Source organism: Rhamphochromis longiceps, linkage group LG19, assembly GCF_057381845.1.
Source record: "Rhamphochromis longiceps isolate RC_006_pf linkage group LG19, R_longiceps_female_GT1.1, whole genome shotgun sequence".
NCBI lineage: Eukaryota > Metazoa > Chordata > Actinopteri > Cichliformes > Cichlidae > Rhamphochromis > Rhamphochromis longiceps.
The window spans coordinates 31,249,227-31,262,975 of record NC_140575.1 but is presented as its reverse complement, the minus strand read 5'-3'; the positions used below and the strand labels follow the sequence as shown (position 1 = coordinate 31,262,975).

At 42.5% G+C, this 13,749-nt stretch overlaps 2 protein-coding genes across 2 annotated transcripts; both read left to right on the top strand.

Annotated features, from left to right (window-relative positions):
• Window positions 1-441: 441 nt before the first annotated feature.
• LOC146647129 (C-type lectin domain family 4 member G-like) lies at window positions 442-3,240 on the top strand. Its single transcript, XM_085391995.1, has 6 exons — window positions 442-523; window positions 984-1,073; window positions 1,271-1,537; window positions 1,618-1,784; window positions 2,751-2,887; window positions 2,964-3,240. The coding sequence occupies exons 1-6, from the start codon at window positions 442-444 to the stop codon at window positions 3,106-3,108; spliced, it is 888 nt and encodes a 295-aa protein (XP_085248121.1). The 3' UTR covers window positions 3,109-3,240.
• A 5,602-nt stretch (window positions 3,241-8,842) lies between these two features.
• LOC146647128 (uncharacterized) lies at window positions 8,843-11,643 on the top strand. Its single transcript, XM_085391649.1, has 6 exons — window positions 8,843-8,975; window positions 9,762-9,869; window positions 10,119-10,379; window positions 10,467-10,627; window positions 10,700-10,830; window positions 10,982-11,643. Exons 1-6 carry the CDS (start codon window positions 8,855-8,857, stop codon window positions 11,130-11,132), a joined length of 933 nt encoding a protein of 310 aa, XP_085247775.1. The 5' UTR covers window positions 8,843-8,854; the 3' UTR covers window positions 11,133-11,643.
• The last annotated feature ends 2,106 nt before the right edge of the window (window positions 11,644-13,749 follow it).

The following is a 13,749-nucleotide window of genomic DNA, read 5'->3' as shown; positions in this document are numbered from 1 at the left end:
TATTATTCTCACTGTAACATTTGCAAATAAACTAGTGAGATGGGAAAATGTTCATTTTTTTCATTTAGTTGCCTAATAATTCTGCACATATATATATAAATATTCTCTTAAAGACAAAACCTCACTTTTACATTCTTAAACATTTGGGTTTAGATTAATTAACATTTTGGATTGACCAAGAGCACTGTCCTTGATCCATAATGAAAATTAATCCTCAAAAATACAACTTGGTTAATAATTGTGCACACAGTGTATTTGATGGGGACTTTATATATTTATTTTTTATCTATTAATCCAAAATGTTTAGGGAGAGTTTTCATATTAATTAGTCTATGACAAAATGATAAAGGCTTCATGAGGCATGTGAGTCCATGAGACATGCCTTGTGTCTGTATATAAGGAGGGGAAAGCAGCTCAGTGGGCAGAACCTGCAGCATTGCAATGGAGACTTCACAGAGGACAAGATCAGTTAGGCCAACGTTTCCTCCAGTTTTCTTCAAAAGCTACAACATATCCGGACAAGGTATGGCACTGAATTCCTATTTGATTTTTATTTTGTGCATTTCTACAGTTTTCCCACTCTTTTCCTTCATAAATGCAGATCAGCCTGTGATTTTATGTATTCACATTTTTTTGGTAGTTGTATAATTTTTAACAAATGAAGAATTTGTGGTATTATGCCCAAATAACTGTAGTTTTAAAGTGATATTTATTATAATTATTATTCATTATGCTACCTACACATTAGTAAAGCCGTAGGGAGAATAATAGATGGCCCAAAGGATGGGAATAAAACGTCTAATAGTTTAAATTTGATAGTTTTATAATATATTTTTCCGAGTTACTTCAGTCTAATTTCTAGCTTTTTACTTATTTGCTGCATTTCTGAATCATCTTCAAGTGTCAACAACCAGATTTAAATGAAAAGTGTTTATCTGAAAATCTTTTTTTTGTTTTCAAAATTTGTATGTTTGACCATGCAGGTGGAGATGGATTTAATCGATGGGTTTTACTGTGCTTGGGACTCTTGAATGCTGTGCTGCTGATAGTCGCTGTTGTTTTTGCGATTAAGTGTGAGTGTAACAGCTCATGTGATGATACGGTTTACTTGTGCTTGGTTGTGTAACAATATTGGTTAGCCAATACAATAATTGTTGAACTCTCAGCAACCACACAAGGGGAAATGCACATTTTCCATATTTCAAAACACTAATCATTTCATAATGATGAACTAATTATATTAATATATCTGTCTCTCTTACCTGTGTAGGTGCCAAAGTCAAAGAGGGCTCCTTGCACATTTCCAACCCAGCTGTAACACAGCTCTTCAATGAGCTCGACTATCTCCGAAGCAACCACAGCGATGTGATCGAAGCTGAAGAGGAGGCCAAGAAGGCGTTAGAGAGCGCGATCAACAACCACAAAGAAGTAAAGGTGAAAATTGAGCAGCTGAAGACCGTCAGTGATGGTTATGAGAAACAGATGGGAGCCCTGCGAATAGAGAAGACAAACCTAAAGTCCAACATATCAGTTTTAGGTGAGAAGTTTTGTTTTAATCTGTGAACTCTGAATACATTAAAGTACCTGAAATGACAAGAAATCCTTTGTTTCTCTCAGAGAACTCTTGTGATAAATGCGCTCCTGGATGGATTCTTTTCAACTCGTCCTGCTATTTCTTCTCTTCCACCGAGTCCTCTGCTGTCAAAAGGAACTGGCATGAGAGCAGAGTGGACTGTGTTAGTCGTGGCTCTGACCTTGTTGTGATTGATAACCAACAGGAGCAGGTGGGTTGAAAATAAGAGAGAAGAAGCTTGAAAACAGATAAGTTATCTACATACATCGTCCACAGACATACAATAGTCACTGAATATGTCTGTGAAGGTTCTCAGTCATCCAGGTCATCGTAGTCAAAGGAGCTTGCAAAGAAAAGCGTCTGGACTTCTTTAAGTTGCTTGAAGACGTTTCACCTCTCATCCGAGAAGCTTCTTCAGTTCTAAGGTCAAATGGTGGAGAGTCCCAGATATAAACCTAGTGGGAGTTTCCCCCCACAGAGGGACAAAAGGACCCCCTGATGATCCTCTAATCGCCTGAGCCAAGGTGGGAAACTGGGTGTGGGTCCCAATCAGCCAGAGTTTCGGGTGTGTTCATTGTGAAACCTGGCCCCACCTTATCATGCGATTTCCTGAGGTCAGATGGCCCAGCATGTGAGTGGGCGTTAAGGCGTCTGGGAAGGATCTCAAAACTGGATTAAAGATGGCAGAGAGTTGGTGTCGTAAACCCCCGCCTCTGTTCAAAGATGGTCGCTCACAGTGGACATAGATGCTTCTTTCACTCCTCTTTCAAACCATCTGTCCTCTCTGTCCAAAATGTGAACATTGGCATCCTCGAAAGAGTGTCCTTTATCCTTAAGATGCAGATGGAGTGCTGAGTCTTGTCCTGTGGAGGTGGCTCTTCTGTGTTGTGCCATGCGCTTGTGAAGTGGCTAACTGAAGAAGCTTCTCGGATGAGAGGTGAAACGTCTTCAAGCAACTTAAAGAAGTCCAGACACTTTTCTTTGCAAGCTCCTTTGACAATAGTCACTGAAAGTGATTAGCAAAGATTTTTAAATGTAGCCTTAAGGCTGTTTAGGAGTTTCTGTGTTGGCATAATTTGCATCCCACAGGCAATCGTGGCCAGTTTTGTAAGTAGGCAATTTACAATTTTTATTGACTAAATTTTAAATGTGTTTTTCTCTTTTTTTGCTCACATAGGCATTCGTGAGTAACACCATCAAACTTCTAAAAAACAATCCTCATCAGTGGGTGAACGGATTCTGGGTTGGTCTTACTGACATAGCGACAGTGGGGACATGGGTGTGGCTTAATAATGTCACAGAGGTGGAACAAAGGTAAGAAAAGACAGATTATTAATTATAGATTTTTATAGATCATTTCCACTTAATTATCTGTCTCGCCTTTTCTCAGGTACTGGATGGATGGAGAACCAAATGTTGAGGAGGAAAATTGTGTGATTATCATTTACTCCTCCTCTAATCCCTGGAAGACCCGCTATGATGGAAACTGCAATGGGCATAACTTAGACTGGATATGTGAAGTACCATCAAGATAGTCTTGATTCACTCCAGAAACCTGGAATGATTCATATGTTTTATGTTTGGGGCATTTTTAAACTTGTATCATTCAAACTGTATTAAAGTCAATGAAAAGTGTATTACAGTTCAGTAAACAATATTAAAATGTTTTGGAAATTTCTATATCTTACATGGACACATGAGTTTTATAATCCGCTTACATCCAATAGAAAGATTTGCTGTGCTGGAGTTCGTACATCTACCAAGTTAAATCATTATGATCATTAGTACCACATTAGCATCAGTGTACTGGAGTCACAGGAGCCCCAGTTTCATTGTGTTTGGCAGTGTAGAGAGATCAAAATATTGTGTGGAGAGATCAGAGTGATGTCAGAACAAAGTTAACTAGGTTTACACACAAAGAAACCCATATGGAAAAGAAAAAACTTATAAAAGACTTGCATAAGATGTGGCCTACTTCATATAGTGAATCATATAAGGCTTATATGATTTACTCATGAAAGTGGCCACTTTCTCATTACTTTCATATATTGTTTTAGGAAGTATCCAAAACATAAGTTTCATTTATATAATTTTTCAAGGGATTTTATATCTGTTTTCACTCTTGTATGCTTTTCATACAAGTTTCACACAAGACGGATACAAACTTTGTAAGATTTATATATATCTTTTCCATATGGGAAGCACTCATAGAAAAATCAAGAAACATTAATGAATCTCCATCTTTAAGTTCCAAAATACTACAAACATTGATTGCATTGGGGGGGGGGAATTCATTTCTTAGATCACATGCTAAGAAGTGACAAAGTCTCCAACATTCAGTGAAAAACAAAACAAAACAAAAAACAGAAAAAAGACTACACATCAAAAGTGACAGTGCAATTGTAAAAAAGGCAGCACAGCATAGGTTTCACATATCTATCTAAAGGATAATGTAGATGTTTGTCCAAAATGTACTCGCCACGTTTAGTAACAACCAAATACAGCAAACCAACCCAACACAAACACCTCATACCAACTGTAAAGCACAGTGGTGGAGAGGTGATGATTTGGGCTTCTTTTACAGTGACAGAACCTGGACACCTTGCAATCACTGTCGAGTTGACTGTAAACTCCTCTGTGTACCAAATCGTTCTGGGGTCAAAAGAGAGGTCTGACAGCTAAAGCTTGTGCCAGACTGAGTCGTGATAGAACAGGAGTGGCCAAATCCAGGCCTCAAGAGCCGGTGTCCTGCAGGTTTTAGATGTGTGCTTGATCCATCACAGCTGATTTAAATGGCTAAATTACCTCCTCAACATTTCAAGTTCTCCAGAGGCCTGGAACTAATCATTTGATTCAGGTGTGTTGACTCAGGATGTTATCTAAAACCTGCATGAGACCGGCTCTCGAGGCCTGGAGTTGGCCACCCCTGTGATATAACAATGATCTCAAACACAGGAGCAGATCTACAACATAATGACTAAATAAAGAAAATAATCAAGGTGTTACCTACTTGAAATGCTGTTGACCTTGACAGGCCTGGGAGCTTGAGGGTCCTGCGCAGTATCTTAGCTGTTCCCAGGACTGCGCTCTTCTGGACAGAGATCTCCGATGTTATTCCCGGGATCTGCTGGAGCCACTCGCCTAGCTTGGGAGTCACCGCACCTAGTGCTCCGATTACCACGGGGACCACCGTTACCTTCACCCTCCACATCCTCTCGAGCTCTTCTCTGAGCCCTTGGTATTTCTCCAGCTTCTCGTGTTCCTTCTTCCTGATATTGCTGTCATTCGGAACCGCTACATCGATCACTACGGCCCTCTTCTTCTGTTTGTCTACCACCACTATGTCCGGTTGGTTAGCCACCACCATTTTGTCCGTCTGTATCTGGAAGTCCCACAGGATCTTAGCTCGGTCATTCTCCACCACCCTTGGGGGCATCTCCCATTTTGACCTCGGGACTTCCAGGTTATACTCGGCACAGATGTTCCTGTACACTATGCCGGCCACTTGGTTATGGCGTTCCATGTATGCCTTGCCTGCTAGCATCTTGCACCCTGCTGTTATGTGCTGGATTGTCTCTGGGGCATCTTTACACAGCCTGCACCTGGGGTCTTGCCTGGTGTGATAGACCCCAGCCTCTATGGATCTTGTGCTCAGAGCTTGTTCTTGTGCTGCCATGATTAGTGCCTCTGTGCTGTCTTTCAGTCCAGCTTTGTCCAGCCACTGGTAGGATTTCTGGATATCAGCCACCTCCTCTATCTGCCGGTGGTACATACCGTGCAGGGGCCTGTCCTTCCATGATGGTTCCTCGTCTCCCTCCTCTTTCTTGGGTTTCTGCTGCCTGAGGTATTCACTGAGCATTATATATATATATATATATATATATATATATATATATATATATATATATATATATATATATATATATATATATATATATATATATATATATATATATATATGTTCTTCCTCTTACGCCCCCCCCCCAATTTTTGCACATGTTGAGGAGCGTGTCAGGTTACATTTCACTGTGTGTTATACTTGTATAACTATGCATGTGACAAATAAAGAACCTTGAACCCCCCCTTTACGCTACACCTACACGGGTATTTTTGAGAACGCAGCTGTTTCTGTCACGGTTCTGGGTCCGTTGGACCCGGTATTTTGAGTTTATTATGTTTTGGTTTATTTTTGCATTATGGATTGTTTTCTGATGTTCTGGTGCTTTGTTTATTATCATTATAGATCTGTTTCTGTTATTCTTGGTGAGGGATCAGTTCTTAGGTTTTGGGTTCTCATGTGTGTTGCAGTTTCTGTTCAGTGTCATGTCTGCATCTGGTTTAGTAATTCTTGTTTCCTGTCTTATTGTGAAAGTCTTTGTCTTATGTTAGTGTGTGCAGCTTAGCTCCCCCGTCTCGTTAGCCCTGATCTCCCCCAGCTGTGTCTCCCTTCTGTTGCCCATTCCCTCATTACTACCCTGTGTATTTAAGCCCTGTGTTTTCCCATGCTTGGTGTCGCGTTGTACCCTCAGACCCTGCCTGTGTGTTCCTGCTTGGTTTCTGTTTTTGTTTCATGCCAGCAATAAAAGCTGTGGTTTTAGTTACATTTCGTCTCGGAGTCCTGCATTTGGATCCACATTTCTGCCTGTCCGCACACAGAGCCCTGACAGAACGACGCGACCAGTATGGATCCAGCGGACTCACTTTTCACCTCTGAGGGAGAGAATCTCGCGCACCTATGGGATTACTGTTGGAGGATAATCCACGCTGTGAGCCCCTACAAGAGGCAGCTGGAGGTAGTGTTTTTTGATAATTTTTTGTCGTCCACTGCCTCCACCGTCAGTTTTCTGAACATAAATGGACTTAAGCAAATAATAACAGCTCTAAGAGCGAGGCTAGCCTTCGAACTGTTTGGCATGAGCGGTCCAGGAATGGACGATTCAGCTACCCTCCTGGAGGCCCTCACCACGTGGTGTTCTCGACGTCAGCGGCAGTTTTTGCCAAGATTTGTCGCCAAATTGTTTGATCCATCCTTAAAGAAGAAATGCAACCCTAGCCATCACCACCCAACCACACTTCCCTTTTCTCCTGTAGTACGGACTGGTGCAGTTTTCATTTCCACTCCGCAGCAGTGTTTCTCCATGTCACCTTTTGCCAGCCCTGATCCCATTTCAACTGGCAAGTGGCGGATGCGCCGCCAGCATTCAGTCCCAGCAGGAGTCTGGGATTTTGTCTGAACAGCCGGCTAGGAATGTTCTGGATGATTGTCATGCTTCAAAACCTGTCAAGCATGTAGAGACCGCTGTTCGTCCTCAACTCAACACATCTGTGAGCGCAAACAACATGTGTGTCATCCCAGATATTCATAAGCCCCAGCCAGGTAACTCAGGAGTAGTTAATTCAGAAGTTGTTGTGCCTACTCCTGTGCCCATGTTTAAAAATGAACAGTGTGTTTCCCGGCCTTCAGTTCAGTTAGCTGCCCAGCAGCCACCTTCAGCTCGGTCAGCTGATCAGCAGCCACCTTCAGCTCGGTCAGCTGATCAGCAGCCACCTTCAGCCCGGTCAGCTGATCAACAACCACCTTCAGTTCAGTCAGCTGATCAGCAACCACCTTCAGTTCAGTCAGCTGCCCAGCAGCCACCTTCAGCTCAGTCAGCTGATCAGCAGCCACCTTCAGCCCGGTCAGCTGATCGAGGGGCCCGCCCAGCCTCATGCCACGTCTGCTGGAGGGTCCGAATCGCCCGTCCAGCCTCCTTTCTCACCAGCTGGAGGGCCTGAGTCGCCCGTCCAGCCTCATGCCTCGTCTGCTGGAGGGTCCGAGGGGCCCGTCCAGCATCACTCCTCGTTAACTGAGGGTCCCGGAGGACCCAGCCAGCACATCCTCACATCTGCTGATGGTCCGGGGAAATCGGTTCAGCCGTCACCTGCTGAATCATCCCCCGCGACTTTCACATCACCGCCTGCAGCATCATCACCTGCAGCCGACCACTTGGCTGCAGGTGATGATGCTGCAGGTGATGATGCCGTCAGGTTCCGCAGCCGTCCCTTCATCCACGCCTGGTCCAGCCTCCGTGTCTTCATCCACGCCTGGTCCGGCCTCGCCTGGTCCGGCCTTGTCTGGTCCTGCGGTTGCTACACCACCGCCAGAGCCAGCTCGACCCGTTCCGCCTCGCCTCTGCTGGCTGTTTTCCGGGCCTCTAAGTTGGCATCATGGCCTTCGGGGACGGCCTCCGGAAAGATTTCGGCGCCGCCGCTGGCATCGCGGCCGACCTGCTCAGTGGCTGCCACTACCTTCCAAGTGGTCGGCCGCCTGATTGGTTTTGCCTCCGCCGCTGTTGCCGTGTGCACGGTCGACCTCCAGAACTGTTTGCCCGTCGCCGCCATTGCCATGTGCACGGTCGGCCCCCTGAACTTTTCATGGACTCTTGTTGGGTTCTGATTTGGTTTTGTTTTTGATCTGTTTTCCTGTGTTCTTGGACTGTTTTCTTGTGTGTTTGGACTCTTGTGCTCCTTTTTGTTTCGATTGAGATTTTTAAAAACTCAGTTTTTTTTTTTTTTTTTTTTTTTTTTTTGTGCAAAATGGGTTCAAAAACACAAACAACTGTGGGATACTATTTGTCCGTGATTTGAACAGAGGGAAAAAATTGTGGCAGGATCAGCCTGATATTATTTGGATCCCACTGTAACTTTAGAACTAACATCTCCGGAGTAGTTAGTCATTAAAGGAAGTGTTTGTTCTGTGATTTGGAGAGCCCAGCGCCTGCTCCAAACACAGGGATAACCAAGAGTTGCCTCAGCCTCCCCTACACACACACACACACACACACACACACACACACACACACACACACACACACACACACGGGGTGGGCCCCACACTTTGGGAACCTCTGTGTATGTTGTGTTGTCCTTTGTCTCAGGTTGTGTTTAAATAATTTCAGAACCTGGCATTCTTGTTAAAAAATTAATGTGTGTGTGTGTATGTTGCGGGTGGGGGGTTACTCATGGACAGTGCAGAAAACATTATTACTGTCCAGCATCTAAGACGGTTAATTCGGCTATAAGAGTCAGCACATTCAAATCCTCTATGTTTGAAAAGTGAATGCTGCAGCAAAATGAATAACAACTATTTCACTTCTCCTTTTTTCCCCCCACACATTCCACATTTTACTGGAATTGATTGTGTTCAATAATTTTTGATGAAATCAGCAAGTTCAGGTTGCGTTATCTCAGGCCAGTTGTTATTCAAATGCACATATGACCGATGTTGACTGAACAGTGAGAATGGAGGAGAGGAGAGAACCCACGGGTGGTAATTTTAATGGTGGATTTAAGGAATTCATTTGTGAAGAAGACTTCTACGATGAAGAGCATCCTCATCATCATCAGTCTAACAGGCACCAAGGTATAATAAATTAAATTTGTGTTTAATGGGCTTCCGTAGTCTGATTCGGGTGTCTGTTGGTTATTTTGACCAAGTTTGAACATACCACTGCTAAAATAAGTTGAAATAAGTTGAATACTTAATTCTCACAATTAAGTATTCAAAACTTTCAGGCACCAAGCAGTTCTTGATAGTATAGTATTTGTAGAGTTTGAGTGGTTTATTCTAGTCTGATGTTTGATCTTTATTTAAATTCACTTTCCTATTTTGGAGTATTTGTGTTTTGTTCCTTTATTACTTTCTCTCTTACTTCCCCCTTGTCTCGTCCTGTGTTTATGTGCCCTTGTTTCCTTGTTCTGGTCATTCTTTCTTGTTTTGTATTTTAGGTTCGTTTTGCTTCCCTCCCTTCATTCCTAGACTGTTAATTAGTTTCACCTGCATCTCATGCCTCACCTGTTTCCCATCCTCATTGAGTTCTGTTTTGTTCTGATTCTCCGTTTCTTTGTTGTTGCAGTATATTTCATATTTGGAAACATGTCTGTTTCCTGTGTGCAGCGCTGCTTGGCTCTCGTGTTCTTATTTATCATTTCTGCACTTTTAACACTTTTTTTAAATTGGGCTTTGTATTAATATTAAAGACTCACTGTTTTGGACTGCTTCTTTTGGGCCTGTCACTACACATAATTTAAGTTCAGCAAGTAGTAAAAAGATACATTAAGTTGCCTTTATAACATGTACTTCAAGCAAGTGTTGGTCACGAAAGATTTGTCATTGTCATTAAGCTGAAAATTCTTCTTCTCTGTATAGTGTCCATGTTCACTATGAGTCCTGGGAGATGTCACAGACTGGCTGCAGTGAGCCTGGCCCTACTCGCTGCTGTTTTGCTGATAGTTGATATTGGCCTGGGAGTCCATTGTAAGTCAGTCTGAGGACGTGCAATGCACAGAATCATTCTTATTATCAAACAGATACTGAATTTTGTTAACAATCCAGAACAAAAACAAAAAAATGTTAATAAATAAAAAATGGCTAAAATTATTTGTACTATGTACTAAAATATGATTGTTGTTTGTCAGTGTCAGTAAATAATGTTATTTACGAATAAGAAAAACGGTAAAAAGAACTAACCCTATTGTGTAGTAACACTGTCTTGTTATCTTGCAGATAACAAACTCACAGATTCTCACCTCACCCTCGATGATACCGAACGCATCAGCAAAGAGCTCATCAACCTCCAGGATACTTACAAGACTGCAGTGGAAACCATGAAGGATGCCAGCAAGCAGCTGGACAGTGAGATGAGCCGTCAGACACAAACCAACTGGGAGCTTGAACACCAGACAAAACGAAGCAATGACTATAAAAGTCAGATGGAAAAAATCACAAAGGAAATTGAAACTTCAAGATCACGCTTCTCAATGCATAGTAAAACGTGTTTTATTATTTCTGTATATAATAAAAATGATTTGTTTCATAATTTTCTATAATAGTGGCATTATCTTTTGGAAACAGGCGATGGCTGCAAACGCTGTCCTGTGGGATGGATTTTAATGAACTCTGTATGTTACTACTTCTCCTTGAAATCAAATGAAATGAAAACATGGAAGGAATCCAGAGATTTCTGTCAGCTGCAGGGAGGAGATCTTATAATCATAGACAGCCAAGACAAAGAGGTTTGTTAGTATTTCTGTGGAGACCATTCATATTGATTTTTTTAAATTAATTTTAATCTTTTTTTTTGTTAGAACTCGACAGTAAATTTCCTAATAAATCATCAAGATGCCTCCCAGCTCTCGACAGACTTCTGGATCGGACTGAGTGATTCCAAGGAGGAAGGGACTTGGAAATGGTTGGATGGAAGATTTCTTGTTCAAGGGTAAGAGTTCAGTATGCTACACACAGTGAAACTGCCACTTACAAAAAATGAACTTCTCCTCAATAATATATGTGGCTGAGAGGGAAGATGAAAAAGTGGATGGATTGAAAGAAAATGTTAGCTCTGTAAAGTAAAGTGTCTTTTACTTCAGGTACTGGAACGATGGAGAGCCGAACAATCTCAATGATGAAGACTGTGCAGCCGTGTATCCCAGAGTAAACTTCTTCAAAGCTTGGAATGATGTTAGATGTGGAGTCAGAAGGAAATGGATTTGTGAAAAAGCACCAGAATCCATGAGCTAAAATGTCTAATAAGGCATACAGTCTTAGATATGTAAACTATCACATATTCTTTAAATCATAACATGCATAAGGTGGTTTCACTTTGTCTTCACTTTGTTTTCTGTACCTCTCACTGTCTCTATCGCTCTCTCTCAGCGTGTCCACCCTTTATGTCATGAGCACAGTTGTTGTCTGGCTGTGGTTGCAGCTATAACTGGTAATATGACGACTCTTTACTGCTCCTAATACTCCTATTATCATTAGCCACAGAAATAATCATGACAGGAGTATACTGGCTGACAGTGTAACTGTGTCCCATCACTTACTGCGAAAGGAAACTTGGCTGCCTGTAATAACATGTAATAACTATAGAAGATGCATCCTTCTATGTGTTTTGCATTGGGATGCTGGCCTTCAACTCTCTGCAAAGTCAATTAGTTACAAACCCTAGTAAACCATGTTTCATCATCATCATCAACTTTATTTATAAAGCACTTTAAAACAACCACAGCTGACACAAAGTGCTGTACATTGGAACTGTAAAATAAAATTACATGAAATATAAATAAAAACCAAATAAATGAAGAGTGAAATCATTAATTAAATAACTACTTCAATTAAAAGAGAAACTGAGTCTCACTGAGGTTAAAAGCCAAGGAATAAAAGTGGGTTTTAAGACGCGATTTAAAAGTGGACAGTGAAAGGGCCTCTCTAACGTGCATGGGCAAATTATTCCATAATTTAGGAGCCACGATAGAGAAGGCCCCGCCCCCTCTGAGCTTCCTCCTGGATCTCGGTACCTCCAGGAGCAGCTGGTCAGCTGACCTGAGAGACCGACAGGGTATGTGGGGATGAAGAAGCTCAGAGAGGTAAGGCGGGGCAAGACTGTGAAGGCATTTAAAAACAAACATGAGAATTTTAAAACGAACTCTAAAAGACACAGGCAGCCAGTGCAGAGAGGCTAGCACGGGGGTTATATGCTCTCTTTTTCGAGTTCCTGTTAGGAGTCGTGCAGCCGCATTTTGAACCAACTGCAGACGTGAGAGCAACGACTGACTGACCCCCACATAAAGTGAGTTACAGTCCAGGCGGGAAGAAATAAAAGCATGTATCACTGTGTCAAGGTGCTGCCTCGAAAGACAAGATTTTACTCTTGCCAGTCGCCTGAAATGATAAAAACTGGATTTCACTGCTCTGATTTGGTTGTCCAATTTAAAATCACTGTCCAACTTAAAACCAAGGTCAGTAACAACAGGTTTAAAATAGACTTCCAGGGATCCTAAAACAACAGAGGAGGACTCACAGGGACCACTGGGTCCAAACACCAACACTTCTGTTTTCTTTTTGTTAAAATTTACAAAGTTTAGAGCCAACCAAGCTTTAATGTCATCTAGACATGTCAAGAGAGGTTTTATGGAGATACCATCCTTGTGCTTTAGTGGCAAATAAATTTGTCAGTCATCGGCATAACAATGAAATGAGATCCCATGCCTTCTAAGGATAGAACCCAGAGGCAATAGATACAGTAAAAAGAGCAGTGGCCCTAAATTGAGCCCTGTGGGACGAGGAGCAGAAGATGATTCGGAACCGAGAAGGCTGACAGAGAAAGTTCTATCTGACAATCGCCTGTATTTGTATAGCGCTTTTCTAGTCCCTGAGAACACAATCAGTCATCCACCCATTCACACACTGGTGATGGCAGCTACATTGTAGCCACAGACGGAGGCGAGGCTGCCGAACACTGGCGCCACCGGGCCCTCTGACCACCACCAGTAGGCATTGGGTGAAGTGCTCCGAGCCGGGGCTCGAACTGGCAACCGTCCAATTACATGACGAACTTCCAACTCTTGAGCCACAATAATAATAATAATAATGTGTATGTGTTAGTCCCCGTAGGGAAATTACTCCTCTGCATTTAACCCATTCACCCAGTGAAGCAGTGGGCAGCCACCAATGCAGGGGGAGCCCGGGGAGCAGTGTGTAGGGATGGTACCTTGCTCGGGTGCCTCAGGGTAGCTGTTCAGTGGAGTCGAACCCCCGACCTTCCGATCATGGGGCAACCACTCTACCTACTGAGCTATCCCTGCACCAATCTGACAGATAAGACCTAAACCAATTAAGTCCAGTGCCACCAATACCCACTACATCATTTAATTGAGAAATTAAAATATTGTGGTCTACTGTGTCAGTGGCAGCAGTTAGGTCAAGCAAGACCAGAACAACATGGTTACCAGAATCACATGCCAGAAGGATGTTATTAAAAACCCTTAATAATGCAGATTCTGTGCTATGAAGGGTTTTAAAACCTGACTGAAAAACCTCAAAGATTCCATTTTCATCTAGAAAATCTTTCAGTTGACTAAAAACAATTTTCTCTAAAACCTTGGAGACTAAAGGCAGCTTGGAAATAGGCCTATAGTTCGCTAAAACTGTGTGATCAAGGCCAGGTTTCTTAAGCAGTGGCTGCACTACTGCATGTTTGAAATTTGCAGGAACCACACCAGAAGACAGACTGCTTTTAATAATGTCAAGGACATACTGTCATATACTAGGAAAAATTTCTTTAAAGAATTGTGGAGGGACAGGATCCCGAGTGGAACCTGTGGGCTTAATATGGCGAACCACATCCTCTAAAGTG

Bases quoted from the DNA above. Each gene is read 5' to 3' on its own strand.
- LOC146647128 (XM_085391649.1), top strand. From the start codon at position 8,855: ATGGAGGAGAGGAGAGAACCCACGGGTGGTAATTTTAATGGTGGATTT. The intron at 9,870-10,118 runs GTAAGTCAGTCT...GTTATCTTGCAG, and splicing joins TATTGGCCTGGGAGTCCATT to ATAACAAACTCACAGATTCT. The intron at 10,831-10,981 runs GTAAGAGTTCAG...CTTTTACTTCAG, and splicing joins GGAAGATTTCTTGTTCAAGG to GTACTGGAACGATGGAGAGC.
- LOC146647129 (XM_085391995.1), top strand. From the start codon at position 442: ATGGAGACTTCACAGAGGACAAGATCAGTTAGGCCAACGTTTCCTCCA. The intron at 524-983 runs GTATGGCACTGA...TTGACCATGCAG, and splicing joins CTACAACATATCCGGACAAG to GTGGAGATGGATTTAATCGA. The intron at 1,785-2,750 runs GTGGGTTGAAAA...TTGCTCACATAG, and splicing joins TTGATAACCAACAGGAGCAG to GCATTCGTGAGTAACACCAT.